The following is a 24494-nucleotide window of genomic DNA, read 5'->3' on the forward strand; positions in this document are numbered from 1 at the left end:
AGCAGCAGCAGCAGCTTAATGGCCTGCAGCTCAAACTGAGCATCATTATCATTCCAGCTGGGAGATCTTGGCATGCACTGGGAAGCATGACAAGACAGCTACACATCTCCCCTGCTCTCAGTAAAAAATGTCTTTTATTTAAAGTTCAAGCAGCAGTGAGAAGATTAAAAACAATGTTTCAGGCCAATAAAAAGCCTGACATGTTTTCACCCAGAGAAACGGAGAGAAATCTCTCCTGCTGCAGGTAAAAGTTTTTTCAACTCTGTCCCTCCCTAAAGTGCTATTTGCCTTGCAGGAAAATATATGAGACTGTACTGAAGTAGATGGAAACATTCTCAGATAAATGCATTATATCTCAAGATATGTTCATTTTATTATCCATCAGAAAAAAGCTCTTTGGCTGAATGAACATTATTTTAAATATAGTTCTGCCAGGATTCTGAATATTCTTGGTGTTGTTCACAATGTAGACCAAAAAGTGTATAAAAAAGCCAGTGGACAAATGTATTGTATTGATTGATTGTATAGTCTGTCCCAAAGTAAAAAATAGTTTTGGTATTAAATCTGTATTGATGCTTTCTTTTAGTTTACTGTGTTTAGTTTAAAAATGGCTTCCCTCTCATTGTGGGTGTTGCCAGTAAACTTAATTTGTGTTTATTTCAATTTGATACAAAAGTCAATACTGGGTGAACAAAATGGTATCACAACATACCAAACTGACAGACTGGAGATGTTTTATGTCTGGACCAGTGCAGGCAGAGACTGAAATGTGTTGCTTGTTTTCCTGGCAGGGATTTGAACCCCGCCTTGTTTTTAGGTGGGTATCGTCCCAAAACGCCTGCAAGGAAAAGTCAGAAGGACAAAAACACAAGACACCATTTTTTTCATATTTTAAAATATTTAAGAAAACATTTATATTACATAAACTGTACTGAACACATTTATTTGACTGAATGATTCAAAATGAGCTAAAAATAACTTTTATTAAATAGAAAAAAATATATATAATTAAGAGGAACAGTGAAATGATGTTTATTGTACAAAAAAGAATGGAAAAAAAGAGCTGGAAAATGAAAATCTGTCATCTGTCTCTCATACCCTGATGCAGTGATAGGCCCTTTCTCTACTTATTGAACTGCCACTAACGGCCTCATAGTTTCAGTGAAACAGCTGGAATCTTGGCGTCTTTGGTTTCATTTATTTTGTAAAATACATCTGAAACTTATTTCAATTTAACTATATAAAAATAACTTTTCAATGGCAGTTTCTGTTTCGTTAATTCCGCAACGTCTCAGTGCAAACATCACAACAATCATTCGCTTTGGAAAGCAAGCGAAAGATCACATTTCAAGTATTTTTAAACAGTTGAGGAGTAAAGAAATGAGTGAAGGATAGAAAGAAGATGCAGAGTTCAGTCTAATGGAGCAAATTGATTATGGATTTTATGGAGTTCTACACATTGCATAGCTCATGTGGCACTTGTTCAGCAATCTGTCAGGACACTCCGGACCCAGGAAGGCATTTTTATACAAGTGCTATTCAGGGTGTGCATTTCAGTTCCTGCAAGTGCTGCACTGCACTGTGGTGACCTGTTTGGCGGAAACTAGTCTTTGAGTCTGCAGGCTGTCTTCTGTCAAGCCCCAGGGAGGAAGATCGGGCAAAGTGCACCTCTGAGACGTTTTCTTCGTCCGGATGTTCCTTCACCAGAAGTGATGTTACGTCAAAGCTGAGCAGCGGCTCGGCATCCCAACCTGTGACTGGCCCTCCAGCATTAAGCGCTGCTTATCTAATTCCACTAGAAAGGACAGTCAGGCTGCATCTGTCTGCATAGTGGAGAAGTGCTGGCGTTCTGAATTGTATAAGGTGATGAACTGACAGTGCTTTAAGCAAACAAGTTTCTTTTGTGCTTTAAGTACTTAAGAGGGTTGGAGAAAGTCTGACAGCAGTATTTCCACTGGTTGATCCTGTCTTTGTCTTTAAGCGCTTTAAAAAACTTCATTCAGAGGAGATAATGGGCCATTAGGTTTGACTAGAAATGGCAAACTAGAACAAGATGTGATTTGGTGAAAATAATTTGCTTGTCACCCCATCACTGAACGCAGGTGTTTCATTAAGTCAGAAAAAGACACGCTCTTTCGTCCCGTCACACTCATGTGGACACAACATCTACGTCGTGTTTTCTGGATTAGACCAGCTCTGTGTGAATGTGCTCTCAGTAGATATGGATACATGGAGATGATGTTCTGCACAGAAAAGTCCTGCATGCACAGAATCTGCTGGGCAGACTCAGGCGCAGCCGCACTCCTCCACGATCATGTTGGGAACGTCGCGCTTCACGATGTTGTACTCGTCATCAAAGTAGAGCATGGACATGGTGCTGAGCTTGGTGGGGATGCAGCAGGAGTTCACCGAGCCCGGACTCATGCCTCTCATGCGGTACTGGTTAACGACTGCTGTGTGGAACGATGAAGCTGAGCCAGGGACGCCTGCCATGTAGGCGGGGCAGCTTCCCTCACAGTAGTTACCATAGTAACCAGCCGGAGCAATGATCCAGTCGTTCCAGCCGATGAGGCGGAAGTCGATGTAAAACTGCTGCCGGCAACATAACCCCCCGCTGGTGCCGTCGCATTCCAGGCCCCGCTTCCGAATGCGGTGCTTCCCGTCCATCTGACGCGCACGCACCACCAGGAAGGGCCGGTGGGACGGGTCGCCCGGGTCCACCAGCACCGGAGCCACTCCGGCCGTCTCGCAGCCCTCGCAGTGCACCTCCAGGTCCTGTCTCCGGCTGCCCTTCCCAAACACAGCCCGCACCGCCTCCGAGAGGGGAAACGTGTGCCAGCCGCTGCGCTTCAGGTCCACACGTTTCTCCACCAGAACCCAGCGGCCCGTTGCCTCATTCCCCTCTGCGGCTCCGGCCTCCTGGTAGTGGATTTTGATGGTGACCTTCCTCCGGAGGCCCTTCTCGGGTCCAGCAGGCAGCAGACGGAGATGCAGCCATAGGTTGGCCTGGGACACATGCAGGTTCTGGTGGCCCTCGTTGGAGATGAGGAAGTGCAGACGGGTTTTAGCGTTTGTTTCTTCATCTGGTGGAAACAGAAAAAACAAAACTCAGTCCCTTATCTACACATGGATGTAGATAAAGATGAACATATTCATCCATAACCTGAAAAATCTGTCAGAAAAGTAAAATAATAATAACATTTAGTAGATGATTTACTGCTTACTGTACACAGACTGCCTGTAATTCTACAGCAATGCATTCTGGGTAATAAATGCCATCTGCAGCACATGTGTGGAAAACGTGAGAAGAACCTGTTTTGGGATTGTTATAAGAATATTTCTGAAGCTTATGGCAAACTTTGATCAGTGAAAAAATGTTTCAATCACTTTAACACATAAGGCTGTATTATTTACAATGAAGAAATGTGACCTAGTTCAAATCTGAAATGAAGAACTGGGATTTCTTATAGGGAACATCTCGTCAAGAGGTCAGAGGTCACATGTGGGGTTCCCCATGGCTCCATCCTAGGACTTCCCTCATTCAATATCTATATGCTCCCACTGAGTATGGCCACAGCAGGAAATAAGATCAGTTACCATGACAACACACAATACACAGCTCTACATTACGATGTCACCAGGTGACCTTTGACCCCATCCAATCACTGAACAGATGCTGAGAAAAACGAAATGTGTGGATAAGACAAAAAATAAATTTCCAGTTTTTATCTTCAATTTACATAGTCCTTAAAATCAAGTTTGGATTGAAATTACATCTGCCCTTGAAATACTGCAACCCTGGAGCACCAGTTTCTCACATTCTTACATGTTTTTTATCCTGTAATAAAGTTTTACTATTCTTGAATTTGACAAAACACACAAGAATTGTGCTTATAAAGTAAATCAATTCTAATCTATTGTCTTTAATTTTGACATTTGTCCAGAATGATCGGTTCTCCATTATGTCTGAGGTAGAAGAAGAGTCAGTGAGTTGAATTCATGGTTTCCATTAGTACGACTGAAATCCAGCTGCTCCATTTGTTCATGTTATCCTTATGGGCTAACAGAGCAAAATGGCTCCTAACAACAGTTTGTAATTCTCTTTGCTGGTCTCTATCTAAGCCACGCCTGAAGGAGGGCGTTCCCTAATGTGTCATTTCCATCAAGCTCAGCTTTGAGGGGGTGTGCTCCATGTGTGTGTGTATATGAACATGAAAATACCTAAAAAATATGGAGGAAAACAGAATTATTTATTCCCAACACATTACAATTTACATATCCAGTCACGCGCTTGGATATTGTATTTATGTTTGTATCTTGTCTGTTTCTTTAAACAATAAAAATACCCTAACCCTAACCCTTCACTTCAAAATAAGAGCAATATAAACATTTATTTAATTGAATATTTTTAAGTTAATAACCAAAACTTCAACAAAGGTGTTAAAATATATTCAATAGAAAGTTTACAAAATCGGAAGTAAATTAGAGTTTTATAATTGAATCAGAAAAATATATAGTGGGAGAAAAGTGAGTAAAACTGGTTCAGAATTAGTAAAACGCTAAAGCACCGAGCTAAAGTTCAGCCCCACCAGCAGCGCGACATTTGAGCAGTGGATGTTTGCCCAACACTTCGTCTCTGCGTAAACAATGCAGCTGAAATGATCAGAATAAATTACATGATGGTAATTCAACGTTGAATGATGGAAGGGTTGAGTTTTGGTTGAGAACTGATGGTGGATCAACCATCAATCATCCAATTCTAGCCCAGTAACCAACGCTGAAGATTCATTGAGTCTATGTTGTTTTGTGGTCGAACTCTAATGAATGAAACGCCAACGTCTGATCCAGTGTTTTCCATCACTGCTCCTCCAATCACTGGCCTGCAGGGTTTAGACATTTCTAGACATTAAGGGGACAGTGGTGGAGCGTGTGGACACCTTTAAGTTCCTGGGAGTCCACATCTCCGAGGACCTGACTTGGACGACCAGCTGCTCCAAATTCATTAAGAAGGCGCATCAGCGCCTCTTCTTCATGAGGACCCTGAGGAAGAACCACCTGTCCTCAGAGATCCTCACGAACTTCTACCGCTGCACCATTGAGAGCATCCTCACCAACTGTATTACATCTTGGTACGGGAACTGCTCTGTCTCCGACCGGCAGGCGCTGCAGAGGGTGGTGAAAACTGCCCAGTATATCGCCGGGGCACTGCTCCCTGCCATCAAGGACATCTACAGGAAGCGGTGTTTGAAAAGGGCCGGGAAAATCACAAAGGACTCCACTCACCCAGCACACACACTCTTTTCCCTCCTGCCCTCTGGGAGGCGCTACAGAAGCCTACGGACCAGAACCACCAGGCACCGGAACAGCTTCTTTCCCACAGCTGTCACGCTTTTGAACGCCTCCTGACATAAAACATAAACTATAAGGACTGTACTCCCCTATCCTCTCATACAACAATAACACATGGACTATCCTCACACACACACACACATCACGGACTGTTTTCTTCACACACACATACAACCTGTACATTTTATCTGCCATTATTTATCTATAATCCATTCCCTAACATTCTTGTATAATCTGTATAATCTGTGCATATAGCTCCCATATTTATATTTATACACAATATCTATATCTCTTGCTATAACCCCTTATAGTCCATACATACATAGTCTTGTACATCTGTAAATAAATATTTATATCTCATAGAGCACTTCTGGATAGATGCAAACTACATCTCGTTGCTTGTACTTGTGACAGTGCAATGACAATAAAGTTGAATTCTATTCTATTCTAATTCAGCACACAGGATTTTAATTGACGGCTCATTAACAAGTTTGGCTGAATTGCAAACATGCAGGTCAGTTTGGGGACCAGTGTTGGGAAAAACTGCTAACCAATTTTGAATCTAAGTATGCCGTTTGTTGCACCCCTTGACCACCTCCCCCCCCGGGGGGTAGATGCCATTACCTCCCCCTCGCCCTCCTTCAGCTCTGGGTCAGAACATTTTGTTACTGGGTTAATCATGTTTCAAGTAAAGCACTACATGTAGAGGACAGTGGGTTGTGATTCTTTGCTGTACAATTTCTTACTTGTCTATAAATATTAGTACTGACTGTTCATAATGTGTTGACACAAAAACATCTCCAGTCACTACAGCAGTGGCTCGGTCCGATCGGACCCTGGTTACTCCAGTGGATTGATCAACCAAACAGTCACTTTGCTGCTGGCTGGTTTGCAACCGGCTTCTGAATTGAATTCTACTCTGAGAAGTTTTGTGGTAAGTTTGGCGATATTACTTTTATTTTAAATGTGTTTATGAGAAAATAACTGCATTGTTTTGTGTCTACAGTAATCCTGGTTATTTCGGGGCAAACCAGATATTTTTAATAATTGAGGTCATGTCTCCTTTTGTATTTTTTTTAATCTTGCACACCACTCTAGGCCTAAGCATGAAATCCTGCGAGATTTTGTGGAATTTGAGTTTTTAAAAGTGGGGCGGGGCGATTATTTGGGCTGCGAGAGCATGTGGTGGTCAAGGAAGCTCAGGGCTGCTGCTGCTTTAAAATGTTTCAAATCACTTGTTTTTCAGTTTTTATTATGATGTATTTCTGTTCCAGAACAGCTGATTCAGATGATTGCATGACCTTCTGCAGAGGCTGTTAATCACCACTGATTGAATCCAGGTGTGGCAGAAGGGAAACACCTGGAACATGTCAGGCAGGAAAACCACTGATCTGATCCCGATCCACACTCCATTCCAGTAGATGGCGTTAATGCACATCAGTAAGTTGCTTGCCAACCGCCATAAAAAAGAAGAAGAAGAACACTGATCTGACCCTGCGGATTCAGTCTGTTGATTATTGGTAACTGGTTAAACTGGACTATTACTACTGGATCTTTATCGGCATGAGGACATTTTTGAATGAATTTATTTGGAAATGTTTGAGGTTAATTGAAGATTGAACCAGTTATTTGATGGAAGTTTATCCTGTATATACTGTAAATAATTTATCCAACTACAGTACAAATCACCTTTTGCATTATTTTTCTCTTTGTTAAATCAACCCTGATCCTCCCTGAGTTTTATCTTTAGGTTTTCTGATAAACAGCCTTTATTTTAAATATCGATTCCCTCATTTCAATGAGTGCAGCATCATAAATGCTACACAATGCTGCAGCTTGATGGGTAAATGTAATTGTATATGTCATCTAACATTAAGATAAATATCAATGAATATTCATTAGCGTGTCTTTATTAATTTAACTAAGTGTACATGGGGAACCGTCCACTTTGTGTCTGTTCTATAAGCAGTACACTATTTAATATTTCAATGTCTTTCCAACTTTTCTAACGTTTATCGTCTTTCTAACCGGCGCCTTCCTCACTCCGATCTGTTTTTCACCCAGAGCCGACCGGCTGCAGGGAAACGGTCAGGAAGCGGCTCCATTAGGCGCCACAACGGGAGGAAGGCATCAAGGAACCAAAGTGACGCCAACCAGAGTCAGACCTGGGTCGGCCCAACTTGTCCTGTTTCCTGGTTCATACAGAACCAGGCTGAAGCTGATGGATGCTGATCTTCATGAACAACAGACTGATGTTCTGTCAAAAGGAGTCAAATATGTTTACAGATCTATTCCTGTTATTTTAAATAAAATGTTATATTAATGCCATGTTGTCATTTTTAACCTTTTGGAAACACATTTTTGGAAATATGTTAAAGATAATTATGAATGATATGATGCCATCGTCTGCCAATAAGACCAGTGGAGAATCGTTTAATGGTACGTTATGATGTAGACCTGTCAGAGCAAACATGTACATGAATCAATATTGATTCCTTATTGATTCAATATAAAATCAACCCAAATGTGCATATGGATCCACAGTCAAATGATAGTTGAATCAACATTGATATGGTGTCAGTTATGGTTGAAAGATTGATTCAACATGTGAGTCACCGACCACTTTCAATTCTGTTTCAACGTAGATTCAATGTTTCTGCCCGACTTTGTTTCCATCATGTTGTTCTATCTGGGTCTGAATTACCACCACAGATGTTTTTTTGGCATAATAGCAGTTATTGCTGTAAAAATATAATGCTATTCTACTTTTGAACATGTCTTTTGTGCAAGTGCAGAAAACGTAAAGATGAACATTTTTGACTTGCACTGCTAACCAGGGGCGTAAATCCCAGAAGTCTAGAATTGTCCCCCCCAAAGAAATCATGAAGAAAACCCTTGTATTTAAACAATATCAATATAAAAAGGCAAAAGAAACAAAGAACGAAATAAATCTGCCTTTCATCTAAGATAGCGTTTCTCAACAGGCAGTACCGCCCCCCAGGGGGCGTTCAGAGGACAGCAGGGGGCGCTGAGATTCCTTTGGGGCGTTTGCTCAAAGGTAAACTTTACTTCTTAAATGCACAACAATACCAGTTTAGACTTTGAGCAACTTCCTAAAGCTGTATTGTGTAACATTAAAACATGCAGCGTGTCGATGGCAGCTCTTCTTCTCTTCAGTGTCTGTTAGCTTCTCTTGCTAATGTAGCTTCACCATCAGTTCAGCGTCACACCGGCTGATGATGCTGTGATTTACTTGTCTGGTGTCTGATTTTCAAATATTTGATGTTTTATTGAGGATTTTTGTACATATGTTTTGGCAGTGCTGTGATCATGTCAAAGCAGCAACTTATAATAAAAATGTTTTATTTTCTGTCTGGATGCTTCATGGAAGGACAACAGAATCTCGCTTTTATAAACCTAATAAAATCACGACACCCTCACTCTGAAAAATGGACCAATTTAAATAAAGAAACCCTTCCATGGGTGATTCCATGATAGACAGCGTTTATTTTATAGAGTTAACATCGGCACTGTAAGCAGTTTGGTATGAAACGACACCACAGCACTTTTGAATTGCAATCATCAGAATATTAAAATTTTTTCCGTTGTTTTAAAAAGCAGACTGACTGAAACGTCAGTCCCGTCTTCCCGACCGCTCCGCGCCGTATGGGGTAAAAAAAACAACAACAAACAAAAAACGACGCTAACATTGTGCAAAACTCATAAACCAGAAAACCGACAAAGTAGATGAAATCAGGGAATGAAAACCGAGAATCTGAGGCTGAACAGTGAAAAATCAATATGAGTGGCGAATCAACACATGATGAGGCGGCGCAGCAGGTGATGAGTGAAGATTACTGGTGATGAGCGTCAATAAACAATAAAATAAAACTAATAAGAAACTAAAGAGAACATAACAATAAACCAAGAGAGGATAAAACTAATCAAAGAAAACGAAATGGAAATGACTGAAGAACAAAATGCAAGAATAAACTAAGAAACTAAATGGAATACAGAGGAATAAACTGCTATGGCAAGACCTTTTGAGCAATAATTAATACAGAGGACTGTATGGCAAGAACAAACAGAGACTGTTTTCAAATAAAAGGTAAAATAATATTGTTGAAGTGCCATGAGTTTGTTGGAACCACATCTACTAGTAAGTAGAAATATGTCTTATAGACGATAACAGTAAAGAACTTATCACTTATTTGTTTTTTAATTAGATTTGATATATTTATTTCTTCAATATTACTTTTCATGTCAGTTTTAATGTCATGATGCTGATGACTCCATGATACTCTCAATCTGACTCATTAGGACTGGATTAAGAACCAGCTTTGTTCTTTGTCATTTCTGTCCAGTAAAACTATGAATCTATAAATCAATAGACATTGATTTATAGATTATTAATCTATAAATCAATAGACGGTCTATATAAAGATATAATCCATGTTTCTGTCTCATATTTGTATGGCATTAAAATGATCTGGAACTTTTGTTTTTCCACTGAAAGCTCTGCACAGTAAATGCCATGTGGGTGACATTTTATGGATGATACTCTGATTTCCTGTTCTCCTGAAGGCAGCACAGAGCTGCAGTATCAGAACCAGAAACACTGAAGAGAAGAAGAATTATGATTAATATCTATTCATGTTATGACTCCTGTCATTTTGCAAATAGATCAAAGTTTAAACTGGTTTTGTTGAACATCTTTTATCTGGTCATTTTGTGCAACATTTAGCAACTAACATCAGAAAATTGCTCAGAATATTCTTTCCACTCTGATTGGCTGCTGGTAGGCCTTCGACTTTAAATTGAATATTCATTCATTGCATTTTTTGTAGATGCCTGTAGAAATACACTGCCTGGCCAAAAAAAAAAGTCGCCACCAAAAAATGGTCACACTCTCTAATATTTTGTTGGACCGCCTTTAGCTTTGATTACAGCCTGAATTCGCTGTGGCATTGTTTCAATAAGCTTCTGCAGTGTCACAAGATTTATTTCCATCCAGTGTTGCATTAATCTTTCACCAAGATCTTGTATTGATGATGGGAGAGTCTGACCACTGCGCAAAGCCTTCTCCAGCACATCCCAAAGATTCTCAATGGGGTTAAGGTCTGGACTCTGTGGTGGCCAATCCATGTGTGAAAAAGATGTCTCATGCTCCCTGAACCACTCTTTCACAATGTGAGCCCCATGAATCCTGGCATTGTCATCTTGGAATATGCCCGTTCCATTTGGGAAGACAAAATCCATTGATGGAATAACCTGGTCATTCAGTATATTCAGGTAGTCAGCTGACCTCATTCTTTGGGCACACAATGTTGCTGAACCTAGACCTGACCAACTGCAGCAACCCCAGATCATAGCACTGCCCCCACAGGCTTGTACAGTAGGCACTAGGCATGATGGGTGCATCACTTCACCTGCCTCTCTTCTTACCCTGATGCGCCCATCACTCTGGAACAGGGTAAATCTGGACTCATCAGACCACATGACCCTCTTCCATTCCTCCAGAGTCCAATCTTTATGCTCCCTAGCAAACTGAAGCCTTTTTTCTGGTTAGCCTTACTGATTAGAGGTTTTCTTACGGCTACACAGCTGTTCAATCCCAACCCCTTGAGTTCCCTTCGCATTGTGCGTGTGGAAATGCTTTTGCGTTCACAATTAAACATACTCCTGAGTTCTGCTGTTGTTTTTCTTCCATTTGATTTGACCAAACGTTTAAGTAATCGCCGATCACGATCATTCAGGATTTTTTTCCGACCACATTTCTTCCTGGAAGACGATGGTTCCCCACCATCCTTCCAGTTTTTAATGATGCGTTGGACAGTTCTTAACCCAATTCTAGTAGTTTCTGCAATCTCCTTAGATGTCTTCTCTGCTTGATGCATGCCAATGATTTGATCCTTCTTAAACAGACTATCGTCTTTTCCACGACCACAGGATGTGTCTTTTGCCATGGTTGTTTAAGAAATGAGGAGTTACTCATTGCATCAGCTGGGGTTAAATAACTTGTTGCCAGCTGAAAGATAATCGCCTATGCAGTACTTATCCAATAGGAGGCTTGTACCTATTTGCTTAGTTAAATCCAGGTGGCGACTTTTTTTTTGGCCAGGCAGTGTAATTTCTGTTCATGTGGTTTTTTGTTCTCTGGGGAAATATTTTTGATGATAAATACAAAAACAAGCATAAAAATCAAAACATCTATAATAGTGATAGTAATATTAATAAGAAAATAATATTCAGTGCAAAGTAGCCTACAAATTCTTTGCTGGTCCAAAAACGGTTGAGGAACACTGATCTAAGAAGAAATTAAGGATGAATTTTATCAACTGATTTTATGCAAATATCCATCAGTTATAGCAGAAATAATAAAGGGATAAAAAACCTGATGCAGTTTCTTCCTCAGTGAGAATCTGACACTGGGAGCAGGTTACTGGTTTCTCAGTCACAAGCTGGTTGCAAACCTGAGGCAGCAGGTCAGTCAGTTATGGTAGATCTGAACTTTGACCTCAATATGAGAAAGTTCAGACTGCCAGCAGGAACCACAGAGCTCTGTTAGGTTAAAGCACATCTTGTGAAGTTGAGATATTTTTCCTCCAACAGGATCCAGAGGAATCAGTTCAGATGTTGGACTGGATTTGATTTCATGTTGCTCCTCATTTTCAGCAGCGGAGCTAGAAAGGTTGAAAAAGGTTATTATTTTGGAGAAAATCTCATCAACATCAATATTTCCACTAAATAAGAGACAAAAATAAACAGCATGTTTGAAAGAGGAAAAGCCTTTCAGACTCTGAGCTCAAAGCGAGACGCCAGAGAACAAAAAACTAATATTCTTGTAAATAATAGACAATTCATTTAATTTCATAGAATTGTCACAGTAGAGGCCATTTGTTTGTTACTTAATGAAATATATTTGTCCTTCTTGATGTTTGTTGTGACGTACAATGAGGAAATCAGTCCCAGTTTGTCATTTATTGAACGTTCAGAAAGTGCAGCGGCTGTGATTTGCCACAGCAACTCAAAACCACTTATATAATCCACAACTTTTGGATCTTTGGATCTTTCCTTTCAGACACAGTGACGTTTAGTTATGGATGAGGTTTAGTTTACTGTTGAATGTGACTCAGCAAAATATGACATTATGACCAGAGGTGGAAAGTAACTAGTTACATTTTATTTAAGTAACTTTAAATATATACACTGCTCAAAAAAATAAAGGGAACACTTAAACAACACAATATAACTCCAAGTAAATCAAACTTCTGTGAAATCAAACTGTCCACTTAGGAAGCAACACTGATTGACAATCAATTTCACCTGCTGTTGTGCAAATGGAATAGACAACAGGTGGAAATTATTGGCAATTAGCAAGACACACTCAATAAAGGAGTGGTTCTGCAGTTGGGACCACAGACCACTTCTCAGTACCTATGCTGTCTGGCTGATGTTTTGGTCAGTTTTGAATGTTGGTGGTGCTTTCACACTCGTGGTAGCATGAGACGGACTCCACAACCCACACAAGTGGCTCAGGTAGTGCAGCTCATCCAGGATGGCACATCAATGCGAGCTGTGGCAAGAAGGTTTGCTGTGTCTGTCAGCGTAGTGTCCAGAGGCTGGAGGCGCTACCAGGAGACAGGCCAGTACACCAGGAGACGTGGAGGAGGCCGTAGGAGGGCAACAACCCAGCAGCAGGACCGTTACCTCCGCCTTTGTGCAAGAAGGAACAGGAGGAGCACTGCCAGAGCCCTGCAAAATGACCTCCAGCAGGCCACAAATGTGCATGTGTCTGCACAAACGGTTAGAAACCGACTCCATGAGGATGGTATGAGGGCCCGACGTCCACAGATGGGGGTTGTGCTCACAGCCCAACACCGTGCAGGACGCTTGGCATTTGCCAGAGAACACCAGGATTGGCAAATTCGCCACTGGCGCCTTGTGCTCTTCACAGATGAAAGCAGGTTCACACTGAGCACATGTGACAGACGTGACAGAGTCTGGAGACGCCGTGGAGAGCGGTCTGCTGCCTGCAACATCTTTCAGCATGACCGGTTTGGCAGTGGGTCAGTAATGGTGTGGGGTGGCATTTCTTTGGAGGGCCGCACAGCCCTCCATGTGCTCACCAGAGGTAGCCTGACTGCCATTAGGTACCGAGATGAGATCCTCAGACCCCTTGTGAGACCATATGCTGGTGCGGTTGGCCCTGGGTTCCTCCTAATGCAGGACAATGCTAGACCTCATGTGGCTGGAGTGTGTCAGCAGTTCCTGCAAGATGAAGGCATTGAAGCTATGGACTGGCCAGCCCGTTCCCCAGACCTGAATCCGATTGAGCACATCTGGGACATCATGTCTCGCTCCATCCACCAACGTCACGTTGGACCACAGACTGTCCAGGAGTTGGCGGATGCTTTAGTCCAGGTCTGGGAGGAGATCCCTCAGGAGACCATCCGCCACCTCATCAGGAGCATGCCCAGGCGTTGTAGGGAGGTCATACAGGCACGTGGAGGCCACACACAATACTGAGCCTCATTTTGACTTGTTTTAAGGACATTACATTAAAGTTGGATCAGCGTGTAGTGTTATTTCACTTTAATTTTGTGTGTGGCTCCAAATCCAGGCCTCCATTGGTTAATAAATTTGATTTCCATTGATGATTTTTGTGTGATTTTGTTGTCAGCACATTCAACTTTGTACAGAACAAAGTATTCAATGAGAATATTTCTTTCATTCAGATCTAGGATGTGTTATTTGAGTGTTCCCTTTATTTTTTTGAGCAGTGTATATATAAATATATAGTTTTACTCCATTAAACCTCTAACCCTAACTGGAGTCATTTTTTAGGAAGATGTTGGGAGTTCATCCTGTAATCGGTAGGTCGTTGGTTCAATTCCCACTCTATCTGCCTTTGTTGTGTCAAGACATTCCATGCCTCGCCTGCTGTGGTCAGAGGGCCCAGCAGGGGGCGTCGGTGCATGGCACCCTGGCCTGTGTCAGACTGCCCCAGGGCAGCTGTGGCTACTGTCCAATAGCTCTCCACCATCAGAGTGTTTGCCTCAACTGGAACGATTGATTTCTTTAAAACCATCCGAGTGTCCAGAGAAGCGCTTTTTAAGTCTGATTTTATTTTAGATTATTCTCACTTATTTAAATCAAGTACAATTTCTGGCTGTAACAAACAGTTTACACCAGAAACAAACCATCACATGTTGATTGTTAGTTTCTACCTGCTGAGCCATTTGGAGGCCAACATGCAGTGAACTGGACATATTGTCACTGGAAGTACTTTGCTGTAAGTATTGGTTTGAAATGTTTACATTCTGGAAAACAGAGTTTTAGAAATCAGTGATTCTGCAACTAAGTGATTTATTTTTACATATTAAAATGTTTATTCTAAACAGAACCTGCACAATTTTTTAGAATGTTAGGATAATTTCAGAAATTAAATCGCAGTAAAAAGTATTGCTCAGTTACTGAGAACTGAAGTCAGCTTTGTTCACAGTTCTATATTTACTCACGTTCAAGTCATTCCTTGGATGACTCATTTTTACTTTTACTTGACAAAAATGATAATGTAGTACCACCCTACCTTGAGTACATTATTTAGTTGCTCTACCCACCTGTGGTTACGACTTACCCTACCCTCACACTACGCTTCATCCTGGTACTCACTGCAGACTCCTTCGGTCAGCAAAGTGATTCTTTAGGCACTGGACTGCAGCTTGTCCCAAACATCCATCAGATGTTTCACTGAATTTACATTTAGAGTTAAAGACAAAGTTGTATTTGCTTTCCTAAAGCTGTTCCTTTGCAGTGTGGCCAGGAGCCGTATCTTGCTACACAAGGTCACGACCCTCAGGGGAAACTTCGGTTGCCTGATGCTCATCTCCAGTTTTCAACAGCTGAAATGTGTGGAGTACACCTTGGACAGCTTGCCAGTTTGAAACAATACCACACTCTCAAGTGGCAAGGTTCTCAGTCCAGAGAAGCATCAACATGTTGACCAAATATCCATGTTTGTGCAGGAAACTGGAGCGGCCAGAGAAAACCTGCACATGTACAGTAGGTGATCCACTGATCCACTGATCCACTGGGAATTGAACCCAGGGTTGGGAAAGTACTATGTGTCGAAGGAACATGGAAATTAATGATAGCTCTCAAACATCTGGAGTTTTTATGTGGAGGCTTTCTTTACATTCAAAGCTCCTAAAAGTTGTTCTGATGCCTTTTCCATCAGAACCAAAAGAGATTTTTCAAATACGACACGATAAAGTAGCAGTTAACATCCTCACATACTCCCCAATGAACTGCCAAACAAACCGTTTAGTTTTCAGTGAAACATGATTTAAACCAAGCTTTATTCTGTGACTTTTCACAAAGACACACACACTTACACACAGAAGACTTTATAAAGGCCACTGCTTTGTCCCTTAAGGTTTGCTCTCTCTGTTCACTTTCTATCACTGCATCAGCTGACCTCTGCAGCAGCTTCTGATAGGTCAGTTCTGACCGGCCGGTTCTGGGATCAAGCCCAGTTGGCTCCAAGTCTTCCACTGAACCTGACAGGACCAAAAAGGAGAGGGAGGAGATCAGAGGGGAGCCAAGTGGGGGGTGTTGGTGGACATGGTCAGAGTCTGTGGGGGGTTCATTGAGTTCGCTAAAAACCCACCCATCACTGCATCCTTCCAGTGAGAGCGCTGGAGAGTGACAGGCCTGCGCGGTACGTGAGGCTCCAGGAGACAGCCACGCAGCAGCAAGGCATTCAAACGCGTGGCTTTTCCAGCAAAAAGCACCATGAGGCCAAAAGTAAGAGGCATTTACGTGACACTGGCTACTTTCTGCAACAGCACAATGAAGAGATCCAGGGTGTTCAAAGGTGACACTCAGCACTGTTTTGGCTCTTTTTCTTGTTTAATGATGTCTCCCAAATGACCCTGAGGTAACTTGAAAGGTTTCTATTTCAGGAGTTTTGGTACAATGTGCCCATGCAGCGCCTTTCAAAGCAGTTAAATTACTTTGTTTGCTGACTGATTAGTGTGTGTCAGTGTCAACAGGTGGCCACCAAAGATGGGCCCCTCGTCCTCTTTAAACTGCCTCTTCCTCCTGTAAACCACAGCTTTACATTCACAAAGAGACCTGTTCAGACCAGCTCTCCTCTCTCAGGCTCCACAGCGAGAGACCGGACTACTTTAAACACACATCTGCATCCATCCATGCATATTTACACACACCCATCCTGGAAGCAGGGAACAATATATATCAAACAGCCTGGACTATGGCCTGTGGGATGAGTAGCACAAAGCAAAGTGAATACATGGCTAACAGAAAGGAGTCAGCTGAACAGCAGCTCTTGCCTGGAAACAGTGTAAACACCCCTCAGGGGTACAAGTAAGTAACCTTGCCTCTTTCAGCGCAGAGCCTCCTTACGTGTCTCAACAGCTCCGAGCTGAGAAAAACGGGCTGTGAAGCGAAACCAAGTCAGTAATATGAAGGGAGTGAGGACGGATGCCGTTTTTGTACCTAAACAGAATTTACTCTCCACACAGCCTGAAGCAATTAAGTCATTTCAAATAGTGCAATCATTTTGTAACAGCTTCTGATAAAAAAAAACTAAACCTAATGAATTTTAATGCAACTTTGATTTGAAGTCCTCAAGAACTATGAAAATCACAGCTAATTACAAACAGGTCAACAAATTCCTTCCCAGTAACTTTCAGGTTTATCTTTCCTTTTTTAATGCGGTTCTTGTTTCATCCAGGTGCTGGCCCCAACACGCCTCACCTGACCTGCGCTGGAGAGGAAGTTGTCAGTGATGATCAGGGACACCTGGGTGGGCTTGGGATGCTAAGGAGCCGCTCCAGCGTGTCTCCACCTGCACCACCTTGCTGAGGGTGAAGCAGAGCTGAGAGCTACTGTGGAGGGAGAACGTAGCCTAAGTTTCGTCTCTTCAAATCCCCCAGTGCCCAGGCATGGCTGCCAGATACCTGCTCCACAAAGAGTTCAGCTGAATTCACTTTATTCTTCTAAAAGCCATTGAAAACACAAAGAATCAGATCCACTCATCTGGGTTTCTGGGCAAACAGCAACACCAGTACAGAAGTATAAAGTGTTCCAGATTCACAACTTTCCTTTAGAAGTCATGTTAACAAATTAAAAATTAAAATTAATTCAACATGTCACTTTAGAAAAATCCGACAGTAGAAGCTTCAAAATACTGAAATGCCTAAATTCATTCTCATCCAACTTATTGTTTGACTAGCTGGAACGACATTTCAACCACTAAACTTTATAAGCAGACATTAAAAACTGGATAAAAAAAGAATATTTTAGCTTTTTGACTTGGGACAATATGTTTGTCTGTTCAGATAGCAAACCCCCACTGCCTTTTAAAAATGTTATTTGAATAAAATCAAATAAACCTCCAAGAGCAGCTAGTGGGGAGGACTGGAAATTTTAATTTAAGAGAAGCTTCTTAACTGTAACCCGTTTTCAGTCGGAGCATCAAACTCTTGGCATAAAGAGTCCAGTAATGTCTTTAAAAACACATTACTGGACATTTTTAGCAAATCATGTCAACAGTGACTTTGAAGCAATGTTTCATTAGTGTTTTAAAGTAACATCTGAACTTAGAATTACCAATCTGTTTTAATAATAATAAATTATTTGTCCATATGCATGTTAGTAGTGTTTCCTGTTTTTACCTTACCATGAAAATTAGCCCTTGCAGCTAAATCTGGCATATTTACATGACTGTTTAATTTACTCATAGTGATCAAAATGCATTGCACCTTATTAAATAAATTCAAATTTAAGACACTTTAGAAGACAAAAAACCTCCAACTTATTTCCAAAAATAAATAATGAAACAATTCAACACAGCCCAGTCATGTAGAAAGATTGAACTGCAGCTACAACCCATCTGCATCTGCAACAACCAGGTGAGGGTGGAGAAGACGGACCAAGAACAAGTAAACCTAAATAACCAGACCGGAATACTTTCTGCCCTTCACTGTTCAGACCCAAAAGTCTCTGAGGGCTGAAACTCACTTCTCCAGAAATGAAAACACTAAAACTTAAACAAGAATATAAAGACAATTTAAAATAGCTGAACTGAATCTGCGACGCTGAGACACAGACTGCGTCTGTTCCAAGTGTGCCATGAGTGACATCTTCTCATGAAAACAATTGTCTTGGAATAAGGCCTGATCCTTTGGATGAACCAGTAATGACCTCCTGTAATGAAGTCTTAAGTCTGAATGTTTCCCGGGGTTCAAAGAGCTAAAAGGGGCAATGGAGAAGTTTGGAGCTGAACTTCTCTGCTGACCTCTCTCGTTCACCTCTTTCCCTCTCTTGTGCTCCTCGCTCCGCTCCTGTGAATACGGGACATCGAATCCCTCAGCAAAGACACACGGGTGCATTGCAGGGTAAAAAGGGAGATTGGCATCGACTCACCTCACCTGCTCCAGTGCCTTTTGGCAAAGCCCTAACCACTGCAAACCGCAAAGACGTCACAAAGACGCCACAGTTCAGCCTGTGCTGCGGGGAGGCGGAGGACTGCAGCTGACCTCTGAGCTCCATATGAACACAAAGCGAGTGAAACACCTATCCACATCCATCTGTTGGCAAAACAGCTGCCCCCTCAGCCAACCTTGCCCAAAAGCAAGCCTGCACCCTGGCCTCAGAGCATGGCGGAGACCCCAGAACCGGGCCGTGCCCCGGCTGGCAGCATGGCATCGGAGGAGAGGAGGGATTTGAGCCAACTGGCCATGAGGCAGGTGGGGTCTAAGGCAGAAGGGACCCATGCCAGTTTTATGGTACAACGCCACACAAAGGCTCAAAGGTGTGAGCAAGAATAAGGCTCAGGGAAAGAAAACACAAGAAGAATCAAAGGAGGCCAACAAACCTTTAGAATGACAAAAGCATTCTTTTCAATGCTGCAATATTTGTGCGCACACACACACCCACACCCACACACACAATATTACCCCATCAGCACAGCCCCTCCAATACAACGCTGCTGGATCTCATATATCTCATGCATTATTCCAAGCAAATTCTTTTGTTTGCCTACTTTTTCCTTCCATCTCTGACACGATGTGTTCAGCAGGAACACTTCACACTCTTAGAATAATTGCCTGGCTTTTGTTCTCCTGTCAGGAAAGCATTCAGATCATTCCTACTGGCAATGCAGGAGCTCACAGTTCATTCAGACTAATTGTAGCAGCCAGGCCAGAGGGAAATTAGCTGGCTCTCGGTCCATGTTGGTGCCTTTAATTACAAGTTTTCTTTCCTTTAAACTAATAGTTTGTGTCAAACACACTGTTCTGCCAGAGCTGGCTGACAATTAGTGGATCCGTGGGGAACAGAAGATTTTAGGTGTGCCTGGGACTGAGCAAGAGTTTTTGCACTTCAGATAATTAGTTAGATTCACCTTAAAGGAATGGAAAAATGGCCAATTGAGGGACTTGGTGTTTATGTGAAGAAGTATTCATGCACTGCTGAGTGGGAGCAGAACTTCAGAGATGACATTTGATTCGGAGGTTTTGCATCTTCTGCTTAGCACATCAAGGTAATTTAAGGACCTGGCTTTAGTTTGATTTCATTTTGATTTTCATCAGACTAAAACAGGGGGATTTAGAAGCAGCCACTGGCTTTACAGGAGGGAGCTGTGATGTAATAAGAGGATGAAAATGATGACTCCACGCGATCTCATTAGTTTATGGCCGTTTTAAACTCTTGTTGTGACTGCCTTATCCATTGTGTCCATAACCCAGACAGGATTAAGCCTTGGAAATAAAATGTAATCCTTTAGGATTGATGTTGGGTCATTACTTCACCTGTTGCACGACTTTCATGAAATAAAGGTGAGGGGGTTCACGTAGGGGTCGAGTCAGACATGCGCAATGAATTATTACCTGACTCGGCAAAGCTGATGATCTCCGAGGTTTCTGCCTGGACGTCGTTGCTAAACGCGGCCTGGCCGTCAAAGTTGGGAATCTCCACCCGGCCGTCCTCACGCACTTTGCCTGCGTGCAGCCTCCGCAGCGCTGTCACCATGGCTGCTTTTGGGATGGGGTGCGTGATGTTCGGCCTGTCCCGCATCTGCAGACGATTCAGGATGTGCCGCTTCACCGCCTCCACGAAGTCGATGTTCACCCGCTCCGACTGATCCGGCGTCCTGAGGCCGCAGGAGGCGCACGACTCCCGGGATGAGCTCGGAGTCTCCGTGGCGCTCAGAGTGCTGCTGCGCACGAACACAGCGCACGCAACCAATGACAACGCCAAACTATATAAGCTCATTCTGCCTCCAAGCTTTAGTTCAAATAAGGATATAGGGTTAATTAATTTACACACAGAAATAAATTAAAGCTACATTCAGCTCACACGTTTGCAAGTTCCGGGGAATCATGAACCGCTGCTCCAGCAGACTCTTGCAGAAATTCACTCAGACATTCCCAAACATGCCGAAGAGCAGCAGAAACTCAGACTAACGTTCTCCAGTCATCAATCAGCGCCTGATCCAACACTGCGTAAAATGCTGCGCCAGATAAAAGTTCATCTCTGTGCGTCTCGGTCACACCGCCTTCACTTGATGATCTGTCAAATCGGCGCACAGCAGAGAAACGGACTCGCCACGCGTCCAGTCCGCTCTTACATCCAGCAGCTCAGTCGGAAGCGTCTGAAGCCGCTCCGTCTGTCCCGAGTGTTTTGTGTGCGCACACACGTGAGGATTTCCACCCACAGGAGGGACAATCGCGACATCTTCAGTCCCACTTTCATTATCCTCCGGCCCCACGCAGAGGTTGCGTCATTTACCTCCCAACAGTTTGTGCCGTATTACCTTTAGTCCTTTCCGCTTTCCTCTCTGTTGCGGTAAATGCAGGAACAACTAAGTTGTCATTGTTTCCAAACTGTGTGAAGCTCGAGCCTCTAGTTCCTTAGAACTTCATTTCAAAATTTAACTACTTACTGCATCTCCTTAAATTGTTTAAAGGTTTCAAACAACTTACATTTTCCAATTTCTAACTTGTTTTATTTAAAGTATATTAAACTTCACAGGTTAGGAGGTTTTAATCAAAGAAATTGCGCCACCTATTGGCAGAAATAAATTACTAATTGTCAGGCGAATTTTGATCCAGTTATTGTAATTTGTGATCTTTGAAATAGTTTTAATCTTCAGCTAGTTTTCCACTCATTTTTTAATGTCCCGCTGCTTGTTGCGGTCCTGTAGGATAAAACCAGGATTGTGTGGAGAACAAATATATACATGATCTAATCATATATACAGAAGTGCACAGTATAAAATTCTGTATTATAAATGCATAACTGTAAAATAGTCTGATTTTTTCTTCCACAGCTTCATTTATTTTGGTGCTATGCATAAAATTATACATTATGGGTTTAATTATGCAAACATATTAACATGTGGTTAAATATTGATGATTGCAGTCTGTATTGTCTTTTTAAATTATAAACAGACAATTGGAGTTTATTTCAAAAGCTTAATCTAAGATAGATTTTAATAATGCATATTAGCCTCCTAAAAAGGAATCCCTTATGATTTTGATTTTTACCCTTTTTGAAAATGTGACATTTTGTTATGATGGGTCCTAGTTTCTTTTCCCACATACAGAAGATGATCAGATAAATAAAGTTTATTTTAACAATGAGGAAAAGTGAGACTGTGTAGTTCTTGTCCTTGGGGTTGGCAACCAGGGTCGTCTGTATTCTGAAGAGCAGTGAGAAACAGGTGGTGAGTTTGAGGTAATTGGAAAGTGGAAATTCAGGAAGAATTAGACTGATCTTACTTGAGATGAAGATGGACTTCCTCCAGGGGGCCGATGCCGTGGTTTGGTCTCTTTGTGGGTGTCCTTGAAGTGATCCGGGTTCCAGCGTCAGATCTTGACTGAGTGAGTTCTTTGCAGGTAGATGTAGAGGCTGCGGTGGAGGGCGGACAGGTAAGTTCAGGTGTGGAGGAGCGAGGAGCGAACCGACTGCCAGCTGAGAATCCAGGAATGGTTTATTGAAGATCTGCAGAGGCCAGGAAGGAACTCGGGCAACCAGTGGGTAACAATCCACCGCGTCACGAGGGGAGAGATCCAGAAAGTCAGGACTGGGGCTTCACAGGGGAATTTCCAAGGCGTCACAAGGAAACACCTGAGAGAGAGAGAGGAAACAAGGATTAATTACCAAAAGTAATTTCAGAGAAACACAGAGAGCGAGCTCAGAGGGGCGCAGAGTACCATAACTGGCAAACACTCAGTGCTGGCAGCCTGCTCCTCATATACTCCTGGATGAATAGGTGATGAATCACAGGTGTGCTGACCTGAGTCAGCAGGCACGCCCTCCAAGGTGTAGCAGCCTCTACCACCATCTAGTGGCCGAAGAGGGAAGCAGCAGGCAAACAGAAAATCCCCACAAAGAGCCAAAACCCCGGTTCCCAACACATTTATATTAGAAAATTACATTTAACAACAACAACAAAAAAGTAAATCAGAAATTTGAGAAGAATTCAAAGTATGTTTAATACCTGCTAAAAGTTCACTTTCAAAAAATACTTTTAGTCAATCCAGAAAAAATAAATATATTTTAAATATGACAATATTCCCAAGAGATTCCCAAACCCTCCAAATTAAATGAAATTAGTAAATCAAAATATTACATATCATACATAAAATTAAACTAAAAAGAGGATATAGGATGAAAACCAGAAAACGCGTCCGGACAAGCTCGATAACTCAAAAAGTATTTGAGGTACGGGGCCCATACTCGGGTAGGGTTAGGGTTAGGGTTGGGGTTGGGGTTGGGGTTGGAGTTTGGGTTCAGGGTCAAAGGTCAGAGGTCCAAAAAATTGAACCTCCTTCCTTCTCCCCCTCACCCTCTACTCCTCCCCCTAATGTGCACGGGCCATCCTGTCAGGAGTCCACCAGGTGGAGCCTACCTCTCATTCAGACCCTTTGGGATCTGTGTATCCAGCCTGTGGATCCAGATTCTTTCAGCCCTTCTCCTCTGGGCTGAAGACCAGGCTGGGTTACATTCCAGCACCAGGGCTGAAACTGCATCCCAGCCATGACGTATAAAATGCTGCACTAAAGGTACATGTGTTTTTTTGTGTTTTTGAATGTTATGTCTGTGCTGGGTAAAACGAGTAAGGACACTGTTACTCGTTTCACCCACATAACTGATTTTACAAATTAGACAGGTTATTAAATAAACACAATTTTTTGATTTGGGGTTTCCTGATTGGTCTGATTTGAAAATTGTGTTATTAAATCTGTTCTGTACCCAGTGCAGCTGCTTGAAGAATCCACTCTGACCTTTGACCTTTGGTGTCTTCAAAGGTTTGACCTCAGCACGGACGAGGAAATCCCTCAGGTTTTTATTCCTTTTGTAGGCCGCAATTATTTTGTAATTTGGGAGCAAGGAAGTGTCAGATTGGAATTTAGTGAAATTCTGTTTAACCTTGTAAACAAATTGTCCTGCTGAGGAGGAGAATGTTGTGATCAGAGGGATCATCGGAGATGAATCGGGGGGTCTGGACTCAAGGAAGTTTTTCCTGCCTGCTCTCAGGAAAGACCTGGAATATCCTCTCTTACGAAGAGCAGAAAACAGAGTTCTAGTTGCCTCCTCAAAGTCTGTTTTCTGTGTGCAAATCCTATGAAATCTGAGGAGTTGTGATTTGATTAGGCCAGCATAAGTGTGCCTTGGTGGTGACTAGTTTTAAATAGCAGAGCATGTGTGTCTGTGGGTTTAAAGAAAACTTTAATCTCTAATTTGTGTGTTGTATCAAAATTTGGACCTTTATATGTGGTGGTATCCAGAAAGTCGACCGCTTTAACGCTGGTAGTGGACTTTACTGTGATAGATGGGTTATGTGTATTCAGGTGCTGGAGGAATTCCTGAAATTCTGCTTCAGAATGGGTCCAGACCCCCCAGATGTCATCCAGGTACCGATAGTAGTGCAGGGGTGCCCTCCTGCACGTACGAATGGCACCGGTCTCCCACTCGGCCATGAAAATGTTGGCATAGGCCGGTGCAAATTTCTTACCCATGGCTGTGCCTTTAACCTGGAGGAAGAATTGGCCATCAAAAACAAAATCATTTCTTTTTAAATTAATCTCTAATAATTGAATGAGTTCACG

At 42.3% G+C, this 24494-nt stretch overlaps 2 protein-coding genes and 1 long non-coding RNA gene across 6 annotated transcripts in view; 1 reads left to right on the forward strand and 2 right to left on the reverse strand.

Annotated features, from left to right (window-relative positions):
• Positions 1–1178: 1178 nt before the first annotated feature.
• LOC116723237 (inhibin beta B chain-like) lies at positions 1179–22275 on the reverse strand. Its single transcript, XM_032567992.1, has 3 exons — positions 22161–22275; positions 20268–22081; positions 1179–3083 (listed from the first exon to the last, which is right to left on the reverse strand). The coding sequence occupies exons 2-3, from the start codon at positions 20650–20652 to the stop codon at positions 2287–2289; spliced, it is 1182 nt and encodes a 393-aa protein (XP_032423883.1). The 5' UTR covers positions 20653–22081; positions 22161–22275; the 3' UTR covers positions 1179–2286.
• Positions 22276–22356: 81 nt separating this feature from the next.
• Positions 22357–24494, reverse strand: part of LOC116723236 (serine/arginine repetitive matrix protein 1-like) — a 6103-nt gene continuing 3965 nt past the window's right edge. Inside the window, exons 1-2 of one of the 2 annotated variants that reach the window (XR_004339938.1) lie at positions 22596–22789; positions 22357–22509 (exon numbers count right to left, since the gene is read on the reverse strand). Coding sequence is in view for 1 of the 2 variants with exons in the window: in XM_032567991.1 (XP_032423882.1) it covers positions 22496–22509 (14 nt within the window). In the remaining variant the exon portion in view is untranslated. Of the gene's footprint in view, positions 22510–22595; positions 22790–24494 lie in introns of those variants that run through there. The other variant, XM_032567991.1, reaches the window with a different exon arrangement.
• Positions 23135–24494, forward strand: part of LOC116723238 (uncharacterized) — a 7388-nt gene continuing 6028 nt past the window's right edge. The window contains exons 1-2 of one of the 3 annotated variants that reach the window (XR_004339941.1): positions 23135–23447; positions 23642–23727. This is a non-coding gene — a long non-coding RNA (uncharacterized LOC116723238). The remainder of the gene's footprint in view (positions 23448–23641; positions 23728–24494) is intronic. The other 2 variants (XR_004339940.1, XR_004339939.1) reach the window with 2 other exon arrangements.

This window comes from Xiphophorus hellerii, chromosome 7 (genome assembly GCF_003331165.1).
Source record: "Xiphophorus hellerii strain 12219 chromosome 7, Xiphophorus_hellerii-4.1, whole genome shotgun sequence".
NCBI classification, from domain to species: domain Eukaryota; kingdom Metazoa; phylum Chordata; class Actinopteri; order Cyprinodontiformes; family Poeciliidae; genus Xiphophorus; species Xiphophorus hellerii.